The 16545-nt window shown below is 51.7% G+C and overlaps 1 protein-coding gene across 1 annotated transcript in view; it reads right to left on the bottom strand.

The window, feature by feature from the left end:
- The window catches only part of INPP5D (inositol polyphosphate-5-phosphatase D), a 110075-nt gene that overhangs the window by 28245 nt on the left and 65285 nt on the right, over positions 1-16545 (bottom strand). Inside the window, exons 7-13 of the mRNA XM_081261875.1 lie at positions 13378-13458; positions 13188-13259; positions 12157-12280; positions 4713-4819; positions 2887-2989; positions 788-984; positions 244-361 (exon numbers count right to left, since the gene is read on the bottom strand). Coding sequence (XP_081118001.1) covers positions 244-361; positions 788-984; positions 2887-2989; positions 4713-4819; positions 12157-12280; positions 13188-13259; positions 13378-13458 — 802 coding nt within the window. The remainder of the gene's footprint in view (positions 1-243; positions 362-787; positions 985-2886; positions 2990-4712; positions 4820-12156; positions 12281-13187; positions 13260-13377; positions 13459-16545) is intronic.

Below are 16545 nucleotides of genomic sequence, written 5' to 3'. Positions count from 1 at the left end.
AGGTCACCTGGGGATTGCTAGACATGGAGTCTTAGGATCCACTCAAGACTTACTGAGTCAAAACCCACTTTTTAGCCAGATCCCCAGAGCCGGTGTAGACCTCAGGTGAGTTTTGGCTAGGGAGACCGACCACCTGGGTTTACCCAGGAGGAGTCTCAGGGTTTAATCTAGATATATCCCAGGTGGCTCCGTGAGAAGGACAAAGCAGAGTGTGCTGGGAGGACCGGTGCCCGCCCTGCTTACCGAGGGTGTTCGCGATGCCAGTCTTCACGTTGTCAGTGCAGATGTGGCTGATCCGGTTCTCGTGCTCTGGCTTGGCCAACACCACGATGCGGATGTTCCAGAGCGTGTGGATAGCGACCTGGTGGGAGGACAGCGTTGCAACACTTGGTATAGTATTTGAACCCCGAGCACAAGGAATGGCCCAGCCCTGGCCCCAGAGCACAGGGAATGGCGTGCCCTGTCCGTACCCCCTAGCCTTCAGGGCACTCCTCCTGATGCCCCACCATGAGAGAAAGCATCTTAAGGTGACACCTGGGGCTCACAACATTTCCAAGATTATCTCCTACAAGCAGGGGCTGGGAAGGAGGAGGGCTCAGTGATTTTCAGCAATAGCCCACTGACCCCATCAATCTGAGTACAGCCTCCAGGTCCATCTCTGTGGCTAAGGAAGTGGGGGCTCAGTGGAGGGGGAGAGCTGGTAGCTCAAGCCTACTGTGCCTGAGATGCTCTCTGGAAGCAAAGCCCACTGTCCTCGAGCACCACTGGGGTGTGGCCAACTGCTCACCGTTTTAAAAGTCATGCTGGTGACCTCTTGCAGGGAGTGTCTGAGTATCTCCAGCCACTCCTTCTCTCCCAGGGGGTCCTCCTGGGTGCCGATCACGTATATGTCATGAGGGATGTAGTCAGCTGAGTCATCCCGCGTCTTTCCCTGCCCCTTGGAGAGAAACCAGGACGTGATCTTCTTGGGAGGGGGGGCGTTACCTTCAACAGCAAAACCCAACACCAAGTGAGTTGAAGGCACACCAGATCAACAGCATCAAGGGGATCAAAACAGCAGAAGAATCACGGGGGACATAAGGGTAGGTCACATCATCAGGCAAAACCATTCCAGCAAATGCTTTTGATGAAAAACTAAGCACCAACATCACCCAGGAGTCAGTCAGGGGTCAGAGCTCTTTATGCATTAGGACTTGTCCTGTCCCTCAGGAATCTATATTTTACTGGTGAATCTGCCAAGTGAGCTGAGGTGTTTAGATTGGAGGCTCCTAGTGTCCACCAAAGGAGGTCTCAGTCAAGAGCTGAGATGAGCAGGTGTTCACCGGAGAACAGGGAGAGCAAGCAGGCCCCCTCCATTTCCATTTCCAAAAAGGAGAGGAAAGTCCAGCATGGTGCCACATGCCTGTCATCCCAGTGACTTGGGAGGTTGAGGCAGGACAACTGCAAGTTTAAAGTCAGCCTCAATTTAGCAAAGCCCTAAGCAACTTAGAACCTGTTCTCACAATAAAAAAATTTTAAAACAGAAAAGAAAAGAAAAATGAGATGAAACAGCAAGAACAAGGGTGCCCCAGGAGGATGAGTGAACATTTTCCTTTTTCACAGAGGTGGCTTCTTGGCTTACAAGGGCCGAGAAACCCAAGAAGCGGAATGACAGTATTGGCTGAATTCTGCTTCCTGGGGGCTCCCAGCTGGTGCATGAATGCTGGGCTGGTGGGTCACCCTGTGGGGACCCTGCCACCCTTCCAGTGTGCAACGGGACACTGACTGTGTCCAACCCAAAGAAACCTCTGCTGATGAAGGGAAAAATGGAAAGTGCCCCGGGCCACATGCATGAAGCCCTGGGCGAGTGCGGGAGAGCCAGGCGGACAATAAGATACTGAAACGAAGATGTGGGGCCCCAAGGCCCTGGCCAGGTCTCTCCTTTAGCACTGCTGTGACCCCCAAATCATGTGGGCTTGACCTGGCAAGCTCAGGGGTCAAAAGTCACAGGGAAGGCTAATGCTCTGCAGACCTGGGGTCAGGAGCCCATAGTGGACGCAGAGACCCAGAATCTCCCACCTATCTTTTGGAATCCTGGCCCCTCCCCACTGCCCTCTCAGTTCCAAGCAGCCCCCGCATCTCTAAAGGGTGCTCAAGCCTTCCTCCAGGATTCTGCCAGGTGACTACATACTGGTCCAGGTACTGGGGTGGCCTGACTCCGCCCAGGACAAAGGCAGAAAAATGGGAGGTTTTTAGAATAAGCAACAGCTGTTGATCTGAGATTCAGATTTAAATGGACATCTCCTACTTACTAATTGATTTCTAGCTGAGTACTTATGTCAACATTCTTTAGAAAATTTATATTCTTTAGTATATATTTAACTTATATATTAGTATATAAATATATGTAGTATATATTTGGTATTTATATATTTATTTCTGGACAAACACTTATACTAAAAATTTATTTGTTGTTCCTATGAAATTCAAATTTAACTGGGCATCTCTCTATCACTCTGTTCATCCACCTATCTACCTACCTACCTACCTACCTGTCTATCCACTTACCTACCTCCATACCTATTGATCTCTCTCTGGATAAATCAGGAATGGACTTCTTTCTCCCAGGGCTGGGTCCCCTAGGCAAGCTACCAATGCTGGCAGGGTGCTCCAGTGGGCCCCTCCACCTAGATACTCAGATTCTTTCTTCCAAAGCCCACCCTGCTGCTCCGGGGTACAATTACCCAGAGCTCCTTTTTCTTGCTCATCCCCCTGGGGAAGGAGTAGAATTCCTCAGAAAGGAGACTGGGCCGGGGCAAGAAGGCAGGAGAGTTGGGGGTGTCCCTCAACCGCAGGAAAAGCAAAACCAAAGGAAATGGGACAGGAGGGAGGGGCACAGGGACCCACCCATGTTCCAGGTGCCGATGAAGATGGTGATCATGTCGGGTTCCGGCTGCTCCGAGTGCTTGTTCTTCATCTGCTGCAGGAGCTGGCAGAAGCCTTCTCTCTTCTGGGGATGAAAGGGCGGACAGACTGATCAAGGCCTCTGCTTCCCTGCACATCACACTTTGCAAAGGACTCAGCCAAGAAAACCGGGGGGAGTGTAAGTCATTCTGCACTGGCCGAACCGCAACCTGGGAATCGCATCCCGAGTCAGCAAGTGTTCTCTGACCCAGCCATTCCACAGGAGGACCTGACTCTAGAGAGATCCTGGAACCACCCAAAGATCCAGCCCTCCGTGGCTCTGCAGCACATGTTGCAAACCAGACAAGCTCAGAAACAACCTTCACGTCCTATCATGGGGGATCTGTTCATCCATAAACTAGAATCTGGTCAAGTAATTATGGTGCAGAAGTACTTAACCAACAAGGAGAGATGCCATAATCTGTAGCTAGTAAGGAAAGCTACTTGATGCAAACCAGTATAGATTGCATTCCTGTATTTTGTTTTTTAAAAAATATAAATGTATGGGTTGAATCAAACATCCAAGGTCAGCTAGTGGTATAGGGATGTTTTTGCTTTAAACTTCAGCTTGTTTGTGTTTGCTGCTTTTTCACCAATGAGAATAGATTGTTTATGTAATGAAAGAAAATAATTAAAAAGAAAAGAGCACAGGAGGGCTGTCAATTCTTTCCACTTATTTTTCCTGGGTCCACTGTGAGCATAAGGCAGACCCACCCTCCCTTAGGTTGCAATCAGTAGAGCGGCTGACTTTAAATGAGAGTATACACAATTTCCAGTTGTCCCACATGATATGACTGATGTTTACCTGCTTCAGCTCTACAAAGCCAGCAATTTTATGTGATTCAACTTCAAAATTGCAAATCTTGGTGAGTCCCCTCTGAAGACAGCAGCTCACAAAGATGTAATGATGGCTGTCTTTATTGAGACCTGCCTTTAGCTGGTTTAGATGGCTCGAGATTCCATGTCTCAATCCTTCTGAGCTTGCAAAACTGGGGCAGAATGAACTGGTTTTGGACCTATACCCCTGTGCCCAGAATACTGTCCTTCCAGTAGTCTTTCCACCTCCCACTACTGGCTCATGCACCCTATTTTTTAATGTAGGTGCTGACTGACCCTACATGACCTTCTGTGGCATGTGGGTCATCCAGCACCTCTGTGAGAGATGTCCTTACTGCTCTGTGGCCCAACGGCCTCCTCTGAACTGGACAGAGGGGACTGAACAGTGGGGCTTGATGGGTCTCAGCTCCTGATTGAGACTTCTAAGGTAAGTGCTCAGGTGGCAGAGAAGCCCGCCTCTGGCTGCAGAGGGGCCTGCCCTTGGCTTCCCACTGGCCCCACAGCACCGTTTCCTCTAGGAGCCAGTCCTGGCAGGAGCATCGTACTTCCTCTGAGTGGGGCAAAGTGCAGAAACAAGTTTCCTAGAGGGGGCACTAGATAGAATTAAATCCAGGTCCCCAAAGCGCTCTCAAGTCCAGCCCAGAGAAGCTAAAAGCCTCCCAGTCAGGCCCAGGGCCGGGCAAGGAGCAGGTGATGAAGGATGTGCCTGAAGGGATGCAGCCAGGCAAGGTGGCACAGGAGCTCCTGGGGCAGCCAGAGCGTGACAGCACACACCCTGGTTGACGCAGAACAGGCCTTGGCCTCCCCAGGCGTGAAGTGGGTTGCTGAGAAGTGAGCTACCGGTGCACACTCCCTGGCCCATTACCATCTTCAATAGACAGGGGTCCCCTCACCCTCCTCTCGGTCCCTCTTGGAGGTTTGCTGTCACTTACTTTGGAGTCAGCAAAAACATATTCCTTCCGCAGGATCTTCTCCTTCTCTGTTTCCACCAATATCACCAACTTGTTCAGGAATTTCTGTGACTTGATGAGCTGCAGGACTTAAGAAAAATGGAAGTTAACTTCCTTGTTCATCCACACATCCAGCCAATACGTCCCAGTCTCCACCAGGTCCAGACTCCGGACCATCAACTCCTCTGACCCTCCTGTCCACAGGCTGAGCCCTAAGTCTCTGTCTGGTCTCCAGATCCTGCTGCTCCTAGATGCTCTGCCTTTCTGCTTCCCCTTCCCCTTCCTTCTTTGGCTTTTAATTTACCTATAAATTTACTTTTTTTCTTTGGACTGGGGAGCAAACCAAGGGATGCTTTACCACTCAACATTGTTCCAAGGCCTTTTTATATTTTATTTTGAGACAGGGCCTTGCTAAGTTGCATAAGGCCTCCCTAAGTTATTGAGGTTGATCTTGAAATCTCCATCCTCCTGCCTCAGCAACCCAAGTCACTAGGGTTACAGATGTGTGCCACCGTGCATGGCTCTTTCCTTCCTTCTTTTTTTAAACCTTTTAGTTGTAGATGGACACAATATCTCTGTTTTATTTATTTTTTTATGTGGTGCTGAGGATCAAGCTAGGGCCTAGGCAGGCACTCCATCACTGAGCCACTCCCCAGCCCCCTGCCTTGGGTTCTCATTGGTCCCAACTCCCCCCAAGTCTGTAACTCCTTCCTGTGACCAAGCTCTTTCATCATCCTTTGTCCTTGGGAAACTTTCCCAGAGCCTCTCTGGACGCCATTTCTAGGTCTGATAGTGGAGCTCGGGGCCAACACCCGTGTCATCCAACAACCTACCCAGCTCTGTCTCACTGGATCTTGTTTCTTGGACCCCAACTCTTGGCTTACTCCTTCATTTTGTTACAGTAATGTCTCTAGTACCTTTCCAAGAAAGGAAGAATGGGCAACTAATACATTTTTGGAGTCTCCTGTATTTGAAAACTCTACTCTCCCACTTAACTGATTCCAAATTTGAAACAGTTCTTGACTCTGCAGACTTGCTCTGACACCTCCAGTTTGCAGCATTACCAAGGAGAAAAAGCTGTTCTGATTCACCTTTGTGCAGAAAAGAATCGGCGCAGTGGGCCTGTGACTGCTGTCCTGGAGCTTGCTAGTGAGGGTGGCCTTTTGTTGGAGTCTGGACCTTAGATGTCAAGAAGGATCTCGCCAGGAGAGGGTACCTCCATGACCAGCCCCAGTTAAAAACCCTGGTGCTGAGGATCTAAAGACCATCCTGGTGGACAGGAACCGTGTCCTGGTTCCCTTCAGCTCTTGCCCGGTGCCTCTTCTGTTGATTCTGCAGAGCCCTTTCCATGCACTAAAGGCCCAGCTGTGAATGTGCTCCCACGCCCAGTGGCCTCCTGGTTTCTCCTCATGCATCACTGAACCTGGGAGTGATCTGAGGACTCCCAACAGTCTGGTTTGCACTTGATCTTTCCCAGAGCTCTTCCTCCAGGGTTTCCTCGTAAGCATTTCACCTCTGCTGTCTTCCAGTGCTCTGCCCCACTGTTCTGCTTTCAGGCAGTTTCCTTCATTTTACCTCCCACCCTTCCATCAAGTTTTTATTTTCTACATTTTTGTAGTTTTTCCTTTCCCAGAGTCGTCCTTCTTCCTCTCTCTCTTCTCCTCCTTTCATTTTTATATTGTTTTCCTCCTGTTCCCTTTTTTAGACAGCACTCTAAATTCTTTTAAATCTGTATAATTTATTTCCTCCAACAGTTTTTGTTTTTCCCTTTATTTCTGTCTTCGTGTCCCACTGTCTTTTATTTGAGGTTTCCCTTAAAGATTGCAAGATCAGAAGGATTAAGACAGTAATAAATGGCCAGGCGTGGTGACGCATGTCTGTAATCCCAGTGGCCTGGGAGTCTGAGACAGGAGAATCGCAAGTTCAAAGCCAATCTCAGCAAAAGCAGGGCGCTAAGCAACTCAGTGAGACCCTGTCTCTAATAAAATACAAAATAGGGCTGGGGATGTGGCTCAGTGGTCGAGTGTCCCTGAGTTCAATCCCCAGTATCCCCCTCCCTTCCCCCCACAAAAAGACAGTGATAAATGGAGACACAGGATCTTGAGCCATCCCAGCTAAAGGCAGGTCTCAATAAAGACAGCCATCATTACATCTTTGTGAGCTGCTGTCTTCAGAGGGGACTCACCAAGATTTGCAATTTTGAAGTTGAATCACATAAAATTGCTGGCTTTGTAGAACTGAAGCAGGTAAACATCAGTCATGTCATGTGGGACAACTGGAAATTGTGTATACTCTCATTTAAAGTCAGCCGCCCTACTGATTGCAACCTAAGGGAGGGTGGGTCTGCCTTATGCTCACAGTGGACCCAGGAAAAATAAGTGGAAAGAATTGACAGCCCTCCTGTGCTCTTTTCTTTTTAATTATTTTCTTTCATTACATAAACAATCTATTCTCATTGGTGAAAAAGCAGCAAACACAAACAAGCTGAAGTTTAAAGCAAAAACATCCCTATACCACTAGCTGACCTTGGACTAGACCTTTCCGGTATTTCAAGAGCTTTCCATACTTGAACTACGTTATGTATCTCTGCTTACCAGTAAAATACTTCTGCAGCACAGTTTTAAAACTTTTATGGTATTTTGGCTTATAGATTATCCAAAATACAACTATTCAAGAAAGCCCCACGATTGGGCATGAAGGTTGCTCTGGTGACCCTTGACAGGCTGGGTTGTATCAGTGGTGTGGGCTCCTTCGAGCAGGGCTTCTCCACTGGGTGGTCACTTGATGGCAGCACTTTCATCTTTGCCCCAGAGGTGGTCACATCATCCAGAAAAGATGCTTCCGACATCCTGCCTGGGCCTGCTGGCATCCTTCAGGAAAGAAGGCCGAGCTCTCAGCACTTGGAAAGCCACTGTCACTATCATCACTGGTCCTTTGCTTTCAGTAGGGTCTCTTACCCTTACCAGGTCCAGCGGCCCCCAGGCCTCTACCTCCCCTGGAGAGGAAATACCCATCTCCCGACAAACGAGCCAGGGCACCTCTGGCTGTGTGCAGTGGAGACAGCTGGGGGCTGCAGCTCTCTGACGGGTTTCCATCGGGCCCTTCACCCCACTTCCAGGGCCCCCGGTGCTCTCAGTTCCCAGCCCGTGGTGGCCCCTGGATGAGCCATAGCGCCTCCATTCTTCTCCCCTCGTGTTTCATGCTTAGCTGCTCGGTTCTCTAAGTTGGCTGCCATTACCTCTACTTCCCACTTACAAAGATTTCCTTGTTCTCACCTCTTCCCCTTCCCTTTGTGCCTCTGAGTATTGGCTTCTGGAAGGGAAATGACCATAGTGGACGCATGCTCCATAAGCTAGGAGTGTCACCAGAAGGAAACTGTGGGTGACATGTGTGTGCTCTGTGCTCGGGAATCCCACGGGCCTTGCCAGTGGCAGCAGGAAGTGTCCCACGGTATGATTCCCTCCCCTGCGACCCGGATGCCCTGCAGTTTTCCAGTTCGGCTACTCTCAGGCGGCATCTCCTTCCCTCTGAACTGCTGGTTTTCTTGAACATCTGTTTCCAGGACTCTGCGGCTGCTGCCAGGGCGTGACAACCTCCTTGATGGGATTCTTATTTGACCAGGGTCAGTAAGTGGCTCCCTTTTCTCACATGGGGTTAGTAAAGCGAGCTCTTCTGCGCTCCTCGGGCCGCCATTCTTCCTTCTTCCTTCAAACCAGACTGTTTACCTCTCCTCATTTCAAGCCACTATCTCCTGCCTGACTACTGTCATGACCTCTTAAATTGGTCTTTCTGTCCCCACTCTTCCTTCCCCCTCACAATTGATGCTCAGCACAGCAGCCAGTGACCTGTTACAGTGGGATCATGGCATCCCCCGCTTAAAACCTAGTGGCAGCTCAGCGCTCAGCGAGCCGCACCAGCTGGACCCGCCCAGCCTCTGCCTCCTCCGTGCTCAGGCAGCCAGCCTTCCCTGCCAGCCTTGCTCCCACCTAGGCACCCCACCTGGCCTCCTTCTGGGCATGACTGTCAACATGCCCATGCTCAGATCTCATTCCGTGACACACTGAGGGAGGTTTTGGCTCCTGACTGTCCTGTCTTCCTATTTAATTCCCAGCCTGGAGCTATTGCTCCGAGGCATGTTCCTGGGTCACATGTGCAAGTCTGTGTTTGTTGATTTCTCCTTTACTCCTCCTGCTGAATGCAACCTCCCTGACAGCTAGGACCCCACCTGGTACCTACACCTGGCATGGAGCAGGTGCTCAGAAAGTGAATGCATTACAATTTTGTCATAGAGCAACAGTCTTTTCCTATGTTTAAAGATCATAATGCCAAAGACATTATGGTACATGGTGACCAAAGCCTGCAGCCACAGAGCTCCTGCAGGCAGGCGACACTTCATGCTAACAGCCAAACTTGGAAACTGTGAGCCAGGCTCTGGGCTAAAGACAGGCCTCACCCACTCATCTCACAGCCACTCGCAGGAAGCCCTGTTTTGCAGAGAGGAACATGGAGATTCCAGAGTCAAGCTGCTTTCCCAAGATCACAGTATGACCAAGTCCTGGCTCTGGGATGAGCACCCAGTTTACCAAAGGCCTCAGCCGTGAGGCACACTGCCTCTCAGCTATGAAGAGGCTGCCTAAACGCAGGACCGAGGGCGCTGCATGATTTCAGCTGCTCGTCGTGTATTCACCAATACGCATCTGCTGGGAAATTCATTCCTGCACTGACCACTACTCTGGGCTCAGCCCAGTTCTGGGTTTTAGCGGTGAACAAGAGACCCACACCCCAGCTTGGTGGAGCCCACATGTGAGGGGAGCTGGGACTTATGGGGAATGTCCCTGAGCATGCAGCCAGGCCGGGGCATAAGGTAAAGACCTCTCTGTCCTTGGCGGGGGGATGGGTGGGCGGACAGACTGTGAACAGGTGGGTGTCTTCTGATGTGACGGGTGTCATGACAGAGCTACTACAGCTCCGTCAACCTGGTGGGGGGCGACAAGAGCTGGGTGTGTGCCCCCGAGTCAGGGCTGGCAGGCGCTGGGTATCAATGCTGTTTTCTCCTTCCCACCCCCTCCCCGTTACTTAGTCCCCTGCCCCAGTCTGGGGAATCGAACCCCAGGGCCTCAGGTATGCCAGGCAAGCCTTCTACCACTGAGCTACATGCCCAGCCCTGCTTAATTAAAATGATACACAAAGTATCAGGTACCACATGGTGTTCTGAGCGCATACACAGGGTGGAACGGGCAAACTTAGCGCATCGACACATTTGTCACCGCTCATACTTGCCATTATTGTGAGAACACTTTTTTATTGGGGAGGGGGGTACTGCGAATTGAACTCAGAGGTACTTTACCACTAAGCCACATCCCCAGCTCTTTATCACTTTTGGAAACAGTCTCAGTAAGTTGCTGAGGCTGGTCTTGAACTTGCAATCCCCCTGCCTCAGCTTCCAAGTAACTGGATTGCGATTGCCCACAGCTACAAGAACACTTAACATCTCGTCCCTCAGCAATTTCCAAGAATTCAACCTACTGTCATTAGCTGGAGTCACCTGCTGTACAACCGACCTCCTGAACTTACTCTTCCTAGGAAAGAGGGAAGCACCATTCAAAGCTGACGGCTTTCCACACAGCCCTCGTGCTCAAACGCCAGTAACTCGCGGCTTCTCACGTCCGACTTGGCACCGCATGGAGGGGCCTGCCCTGAAGCCAGGGGCTTAGCTCTGCAGGTATGACAGCTTGTCACCCAGTGCGCAGGGACTTTCTTCCTGATTTACCCCCACCCCATACACATATGCACACACACTGCTCCGTTCTGCCTGCCTCACAGCTGTGTTGGAAGGATTACTGGAACGGTGACAGTGGTGACAGTGACCAATTGCATTGAGCAGCCCCAGACGCCAGGCCCCATGTGCTTCAGTGTTGGCCCCTCATGCCTCGTGGCAGCCCTCCAGAATAAAACCACCATCGCATTTGACAGAGGAGTAAACTGAGGCCCAGAGAGGACACGAGCCCTGGGCTTCCCACACCCCGTACCTCCAATAGACACCTTGACATGAGGGGTATTAAGGAAAGGAACCCAAAACACAGCAGATGCAGAAAGTGCTCTCTGACCTTCCCTGAAGCAGGTCATAAGACCCTCCTGTGACAGGTGCCCTTCTCATACCAGGATACACAGGGGAATCTGAAGGCACAGGCCCGGCTCAGCTCCTCCCAAGGCCTCTCCTTGGCTCCCACGGGTTTGTTCCATCCCATTCTTCCACACTCCACCTCCTAAATACACCGAGGTCCCAGTGCTGGGTGGAAACGGTGACCCCAGGGAGGGCCGGCTATCCACTGTTGTCCCCGGAGCGTCCTTCCCCTGCAGTGGCACTAAGGCAATGGCACTGAGGTCTAGTCCTCCTGTTCTGGATCCAAGTTTTCCAGAGACTTCCTGTACATTTGCGACAGCATCTAAACTTGTTTCTCTGGCTCCAAGGCTGTCATCCCCAGTTCTCTGCCTCTGAGCACCCCAGGCTGGCCTCAAACTCGTGATCCTCCTGCCTCAGCCTCCCAGCAGATCACGGGTGAGGCTCCCCAGCCCTTTCTGCCCTTCCTCAAGGCCTGCTTGTGCTGCCTGAGTCCACACAGGCTGTTCCCATCTGGGACCCTCCCCTCAGGCCCCGTCTAACCTCTCAGCTCCTGTGCTCCTCGCTGAGAGGCGCCCGCCCTGTCCCCCTCTGCTGGCTACTCCATCTCCCTCGCTGATTCCTAACCCGTTATGCTCTTGTTTTCTTGGCAGCACTCATCAGCAGCTGACAGTGTGTTGATATATTTGTTTATTTATTGGCCACTCAATGCACCAGAAGTTCCCCGCCCAAACAGCTCCGGGGCCAAGACAGTAGCCGGCTCAGAGGGGCACCTAGGTGCTGGGCTCTGTCCCGTGTTACTTAGGTTATCTTTCTCATGCCTATTTTACAGACGAGGAAACTGAGACCCAGAGTGGTGGGCCAAGGTCCCAAAGCTGCTAAGACAGCTTGGAGGTGACATGCCCATGGTCACACAGCTGCTAAGTGGCTATGCAGGGCCTGCAGTAGGCACAGTGAGGTGACAGGGTGGGTCAGACTGGCCTGTTTGCAGGGAAGAGAAGACAGAGTCACACACATAGATGTGTGGTCACCACAGCCGCAGCCACAAGACTGTCGCTAGGCAGGGCACACCATGTGAGGTGTGAGCTCCTTCCCCAGGGTTCAGAAGGAGAGGCCAGAGCATGAGGGGAGGGGACATGAGGCCAGGGGAGGGATTCCAGGGGCAGGGTGAGGCGCTGTGGGCACGCTGGGCAGCAACCACTCTGCAAAGGGCTTACTCTCTGGGGCTGCTACTGATGGGTCACCTGCTGCAGGTCCCTAGTAAAAGCCTCCACAGACCTAGGGCAAGAGGCATGGGGGTCTTACTTTTCTTGTGGCTGTAGAACTTGTCCTCAGAGCTATCCTTGGACTTCTTAATGATCAGTTTCCCAGACTCGACGTCCACTTTGAGCTGCATTTTCTGAGAAATCCCCAGAGACTCTGACTTCACCTTCGCAGAGGAAGAGATGTGGTTTGTTGATTTTCTGAATGAGCTTCGGTGATGCCAATCCATGGCTGGGCAACCTTGGGTCAGCGTCCCCTGGGGAGGCCATCAGGCTGCTGACACCATCTCCCTCGCCTCAGTCCACATGTGCACACCCTACTGCCTCCCCTGAGAGTCGCCCACACTCGGGGCCAGCCCAGCTCGCCCACTGTGCACCCCAGCTCTTCTCCAACAGGCTCAGTGGAGGAAAACAGATGAACTATTGCAAAGCGGCTCATTATGTCAACCTGCTTTGCCCTGACTTCCAGAAAGGACATCAGTGAGACACCCCAGGGCCTTGTTACAAGGCCAGCTGAACACTGTGGCCTAGGACAGCCCAGAAAATGGAAATCTGTCTTTTACAGGAATTTTCAGGATGAGAGAGGACTTTGGGGTGGGGAGCAGAATGTCTCTCACTGTATTTCTGAATGCGGGGATCAGGCTGGCTGGACACACCAGAAACACTGGGGATCACTTAAGAAAAACACGCTTCTGGATCAAGGCTGGAGGTTCGAATTCAGCCCCCCTCAGGGAGATCACAGCAATTGTTTTGGTTTTTCCCCACGGGCCGCTGGGGACACTGTTTTGCATGTAGCTCATTCCTCTCATTTTGAGGACAAAGTTTATAGCACTGCAGCCAATGAGGAGCTTGTCCCTGGCAGCCTCCCTACGGAGGGGACTTCACTGACGTTTGTAGGCCCCAGTTCTCACGGTGAACCATCTCCCCGGCCAGGCAGTTCCAGGGACCGCCGTTTTCCACAATTGGGTTCCTTGCCCTTCCATAGCCCAGGCCAAAGGCACGCTTTTCCCAGGGACCAGAACGATCCCCAAAGCATGAATTTCAAGGCCAGCCTCCACTGTCAGGGCCACTTACCTCAAAGGTGACTGGAGGGATGAGGGAACGCCGGTGGGTGTACTCGGGACCCTCATGCAGCAGGGCCTTGACCTGTGGGCAGCAGCAGTGGGGCAGAGTCAGAAGGGACACAGGAAGCAACCTGGCCATCCTCTGTCTAAACAGGGGACTCCCCAAGAAACCACAAGAGCTGCAGGACCCCCTGCAGTACCTTGTCTTCAATGGAGGACAGCAGACTTGTCAGTTGGCTGAGCTTGGCCACCATGTTGATGGGATTGGCCTCCCCAGGCACCTGGGACAGGAGGACGAGAATGAGGGTGGCCCTGACTGCGTGATCATCGGGAAGGCGGCTCACACTGAGCACCGCCCTCGCCCCCTTGCTCCACCCGGTTCCAGCTCCCGACAACCTCGCGCACCACTGTCTTCGTCCCCTCTACAGACGGGGACACGGGACAGGCAGAATCCTCACGGCCCCAAACCAGATCTTCACGCCTTTGCTCTCGTCTGCCTCTCGGGAGCCCGTCACCCTCCAGCTCAGTCGTCCCAAGCTCCAGGCCTCTTTGATCTTAACCCTCCTCCCTCCCAATCTCCTGCACTACGGAGCCTGCTCTGCTCCCCAAACACACCCACTCCACCACTTAAAACCCGAGGCCAGCTGCTCCCCCTGCAGGGACAGCACTGTCCACTCCTTACCCTGCCCTCGAAGGCGCTGGGCTCCAGCACCGCCCCCCAGGGCCGCTCGGATCCCCACTGCTGATCTGCCGAGAGTGACACTCTCTAAGGCTCTCCAGGGACTTGGATTTCACTCGAGAAGGGCACTTCCTTGTCATTCAGGTCTCATACCACTGGGAAATCGTCCCTGTCCCCTCCAGCTGGGCTGGCCGCCTGGTCATTGCTATCAGTCAAGTTATCTCCTCCATGTATGACCTCCCTGTGTGCTTCCCCTGCTAGAATACAGGCGCCACGAGAATTGAGACCAAGGACACTGTGACGAGTGCTGCAGCCTGGGTACTAGGAACATCCTCTGACCATGGGAGAGGCTCAATAGGGTTGTTTGTGAACAGAAGGGCCCAGAGAGCTCAAGTTACTATCTGTAGTCACACAGCTAATAAAACACAGAGCAGGACCTGTACTCTGCTTGGCACCAAGTCCATGCCATCGAGAACAAGCACTGTAAAGTCTCCATTCTAAGGTAGACAGGCTGCCAGGATCTGGAGATGCATTGTTAGTCTTGCAGGAGGATGAGGAAATCGGACACATGCCTAACTTGAACACCTAGCAGAATGGAAAGAGTGCTGTCCCTTCACCTCCCTCCTTGCTCAACGTATCAGCCTGGCTATGTTTGCTTTTGACCTCAGTTTTCTACCCATCTCCTTACACTACTCCTGCCATAGCCATCGTCACTGCAGCCTCTACCCCACCAAGGAAGTGGTTTTGTTATGACAATGTGTTCTCTCTGGCAAGCCTGCTCGGCTCTCGGTCTTGCCCTGTGCTACCCTCTATTGATAATGCAACAAGAAGGCTGTCACCAGATAGTGCGCAGATGCAGGTACCTGCTCTTGACTTCCCAATCTCCACAACCATGAGCCAGAACAGACCTCAATTCTTTATAAATCACTTGTCCTCAGGTAGTTTGTTATAACAACAGAAAATGGACCAAGACACACCTCCACCACCTCCACCAGTCCCATCAGCATCATTAACTCCCCCAATCACCTCACCACCATTATCATGGCTATTAACGTGTCAGTGCTTTCTCTGACGACTTTTTAAGAAAGCTCACAATCTGTCTAGATATCAATGAGGGAAAGGCTGAGAAGAGTGGATCTAGATGCAGGCAAGGGCAGAACAGAAAGGCTACCTGTTGGCTAAGAAATGCTGGTCAGTAGGTGGGGCAGTTCTGCCACCCCTCATTTGGGGTTGTTTTTCTCATAATTAACTAAGACAGCATGGATTCAAACCTCCTTCTTTCCCGCTTTCTGTCCTGGACAGTTGCTGTGCAGCTTCCGGCTGGTGTCTCCCCTCTTTGGATCTGTGACTTTGGGGGAGGTCTGGCAGAACCTTACAGAGCACAAGGATGTTAAGCCCAGGGAGTTAGTTCCTGGGACAAAGGTTTTGGGTAAGAGCTGTAGCTTTTCTAATACTTCTGCCTAATAGCGAGGATCATTTGATGAATTCCTGTAACAAGCACGATTTTAAGCCCTGGGGGAGCAGAGACAGGGTGTGCTAGAGCTAGCACACAGCGGGATTTGAATTCGGGTTGAGTACTGTGGCTCTCAGGTACATTTTACCCCTCAAGGGACATTTGGCAACATCTGGAAACATTTCCAGGCAGCACAGCTGGGGAGATTAATGGCACTCAGTGGGTAGAGGCCAGCACACAGGACAGTCCCTACAACAAAGAGCTACCCAGGTCGAAATGTCACTAATGTTCAGGCTGAGGGTGCAACTCGCAGTGCAGCCTGCCCGCGGGTGGGTTGGCACGGGAGTCACCTGCGGGTTACACAGTCCACCCAGTTATCCCACTTTGCCCCTTAGTGGCACTTTTCTTTCTTTTCTCTCTCTCTTATTGGGGACTGACACCCAGGGTGCTTTACCACTGCATTACCTCTCCAGTCCTTTTTATTTATTTTATATTTTTATTTTGAGACAGGGTCTCACCAAGTGGCTTAAGGCCTTGCTAAGGTTGGCCTCAAACGTGCAATCCTCCTGCTTCAGCCCCAGAGTCCCAGGCATGCCACACCCACCTTAGCAGCACTTTTCAAAGGGGATGCCTACACATTAACAAACCCCCATTCTGGGTTCTGTGCAGGGTAGACCCAGGGCTCTTGGCTGCCCTGAGGTTCCTCACCATTTGACTGCATAGTTTTAGGAGCCTTTCAACAGCCTAACCCTGCAGGGGTTAGGGTCCCACCAGGGTCTGGGGAGTGTCTGCCTTCCTAAGGCTAAGGGCTTGTGTGGCAAGGATCTGACTGCTCAGATGCCAGACTCACGGGCATCCTCCCCCCTTATCCAGCCCTGCACCATAGGACACCACCACCCCCAGTACACAGGCGGGGCTCAAAGGGCCCAAGGGGCTAGTCTTATTGACCGAGGCGCGTCTTCCTTCTCTATGCCAGGCAGCCTCTCTGAACACCCTCCTGACTGTGAATTCTGAAGGTATACCAAAGGTGACATTCTCGGCCTTCCTTTAACCCAGTAAGTCCCGAGTGATGGATTCTGCAAATACTTCTACAAAATTGATATGTTGCATTAAAGTAGGCTGGACATCATAATCTAGAGCTCATAGAGCCTTGTATATTTTTTCATATATATTTTTTCAAATGCTGTAATCAGCCACCTGTTTTCTCAACAGAACAGACCTCTAAAAACATGCTGC

Source organism: Spermophilus citellus (assembly GCF_964194105.1).
Source record: "Spermophilus citellus genome assembly, chromosome: 11".
Classification (NCBI taxonomy): domain Eukaryota; kingdom Metazoa; phylum Chordata; class Mammalia; order Rodentia; family Sciuridae; genus Spermophilus; species Spermophilus citellus.
This window is presented reverse-complemented; position numbering and strand designations above follow the sequence as displayed.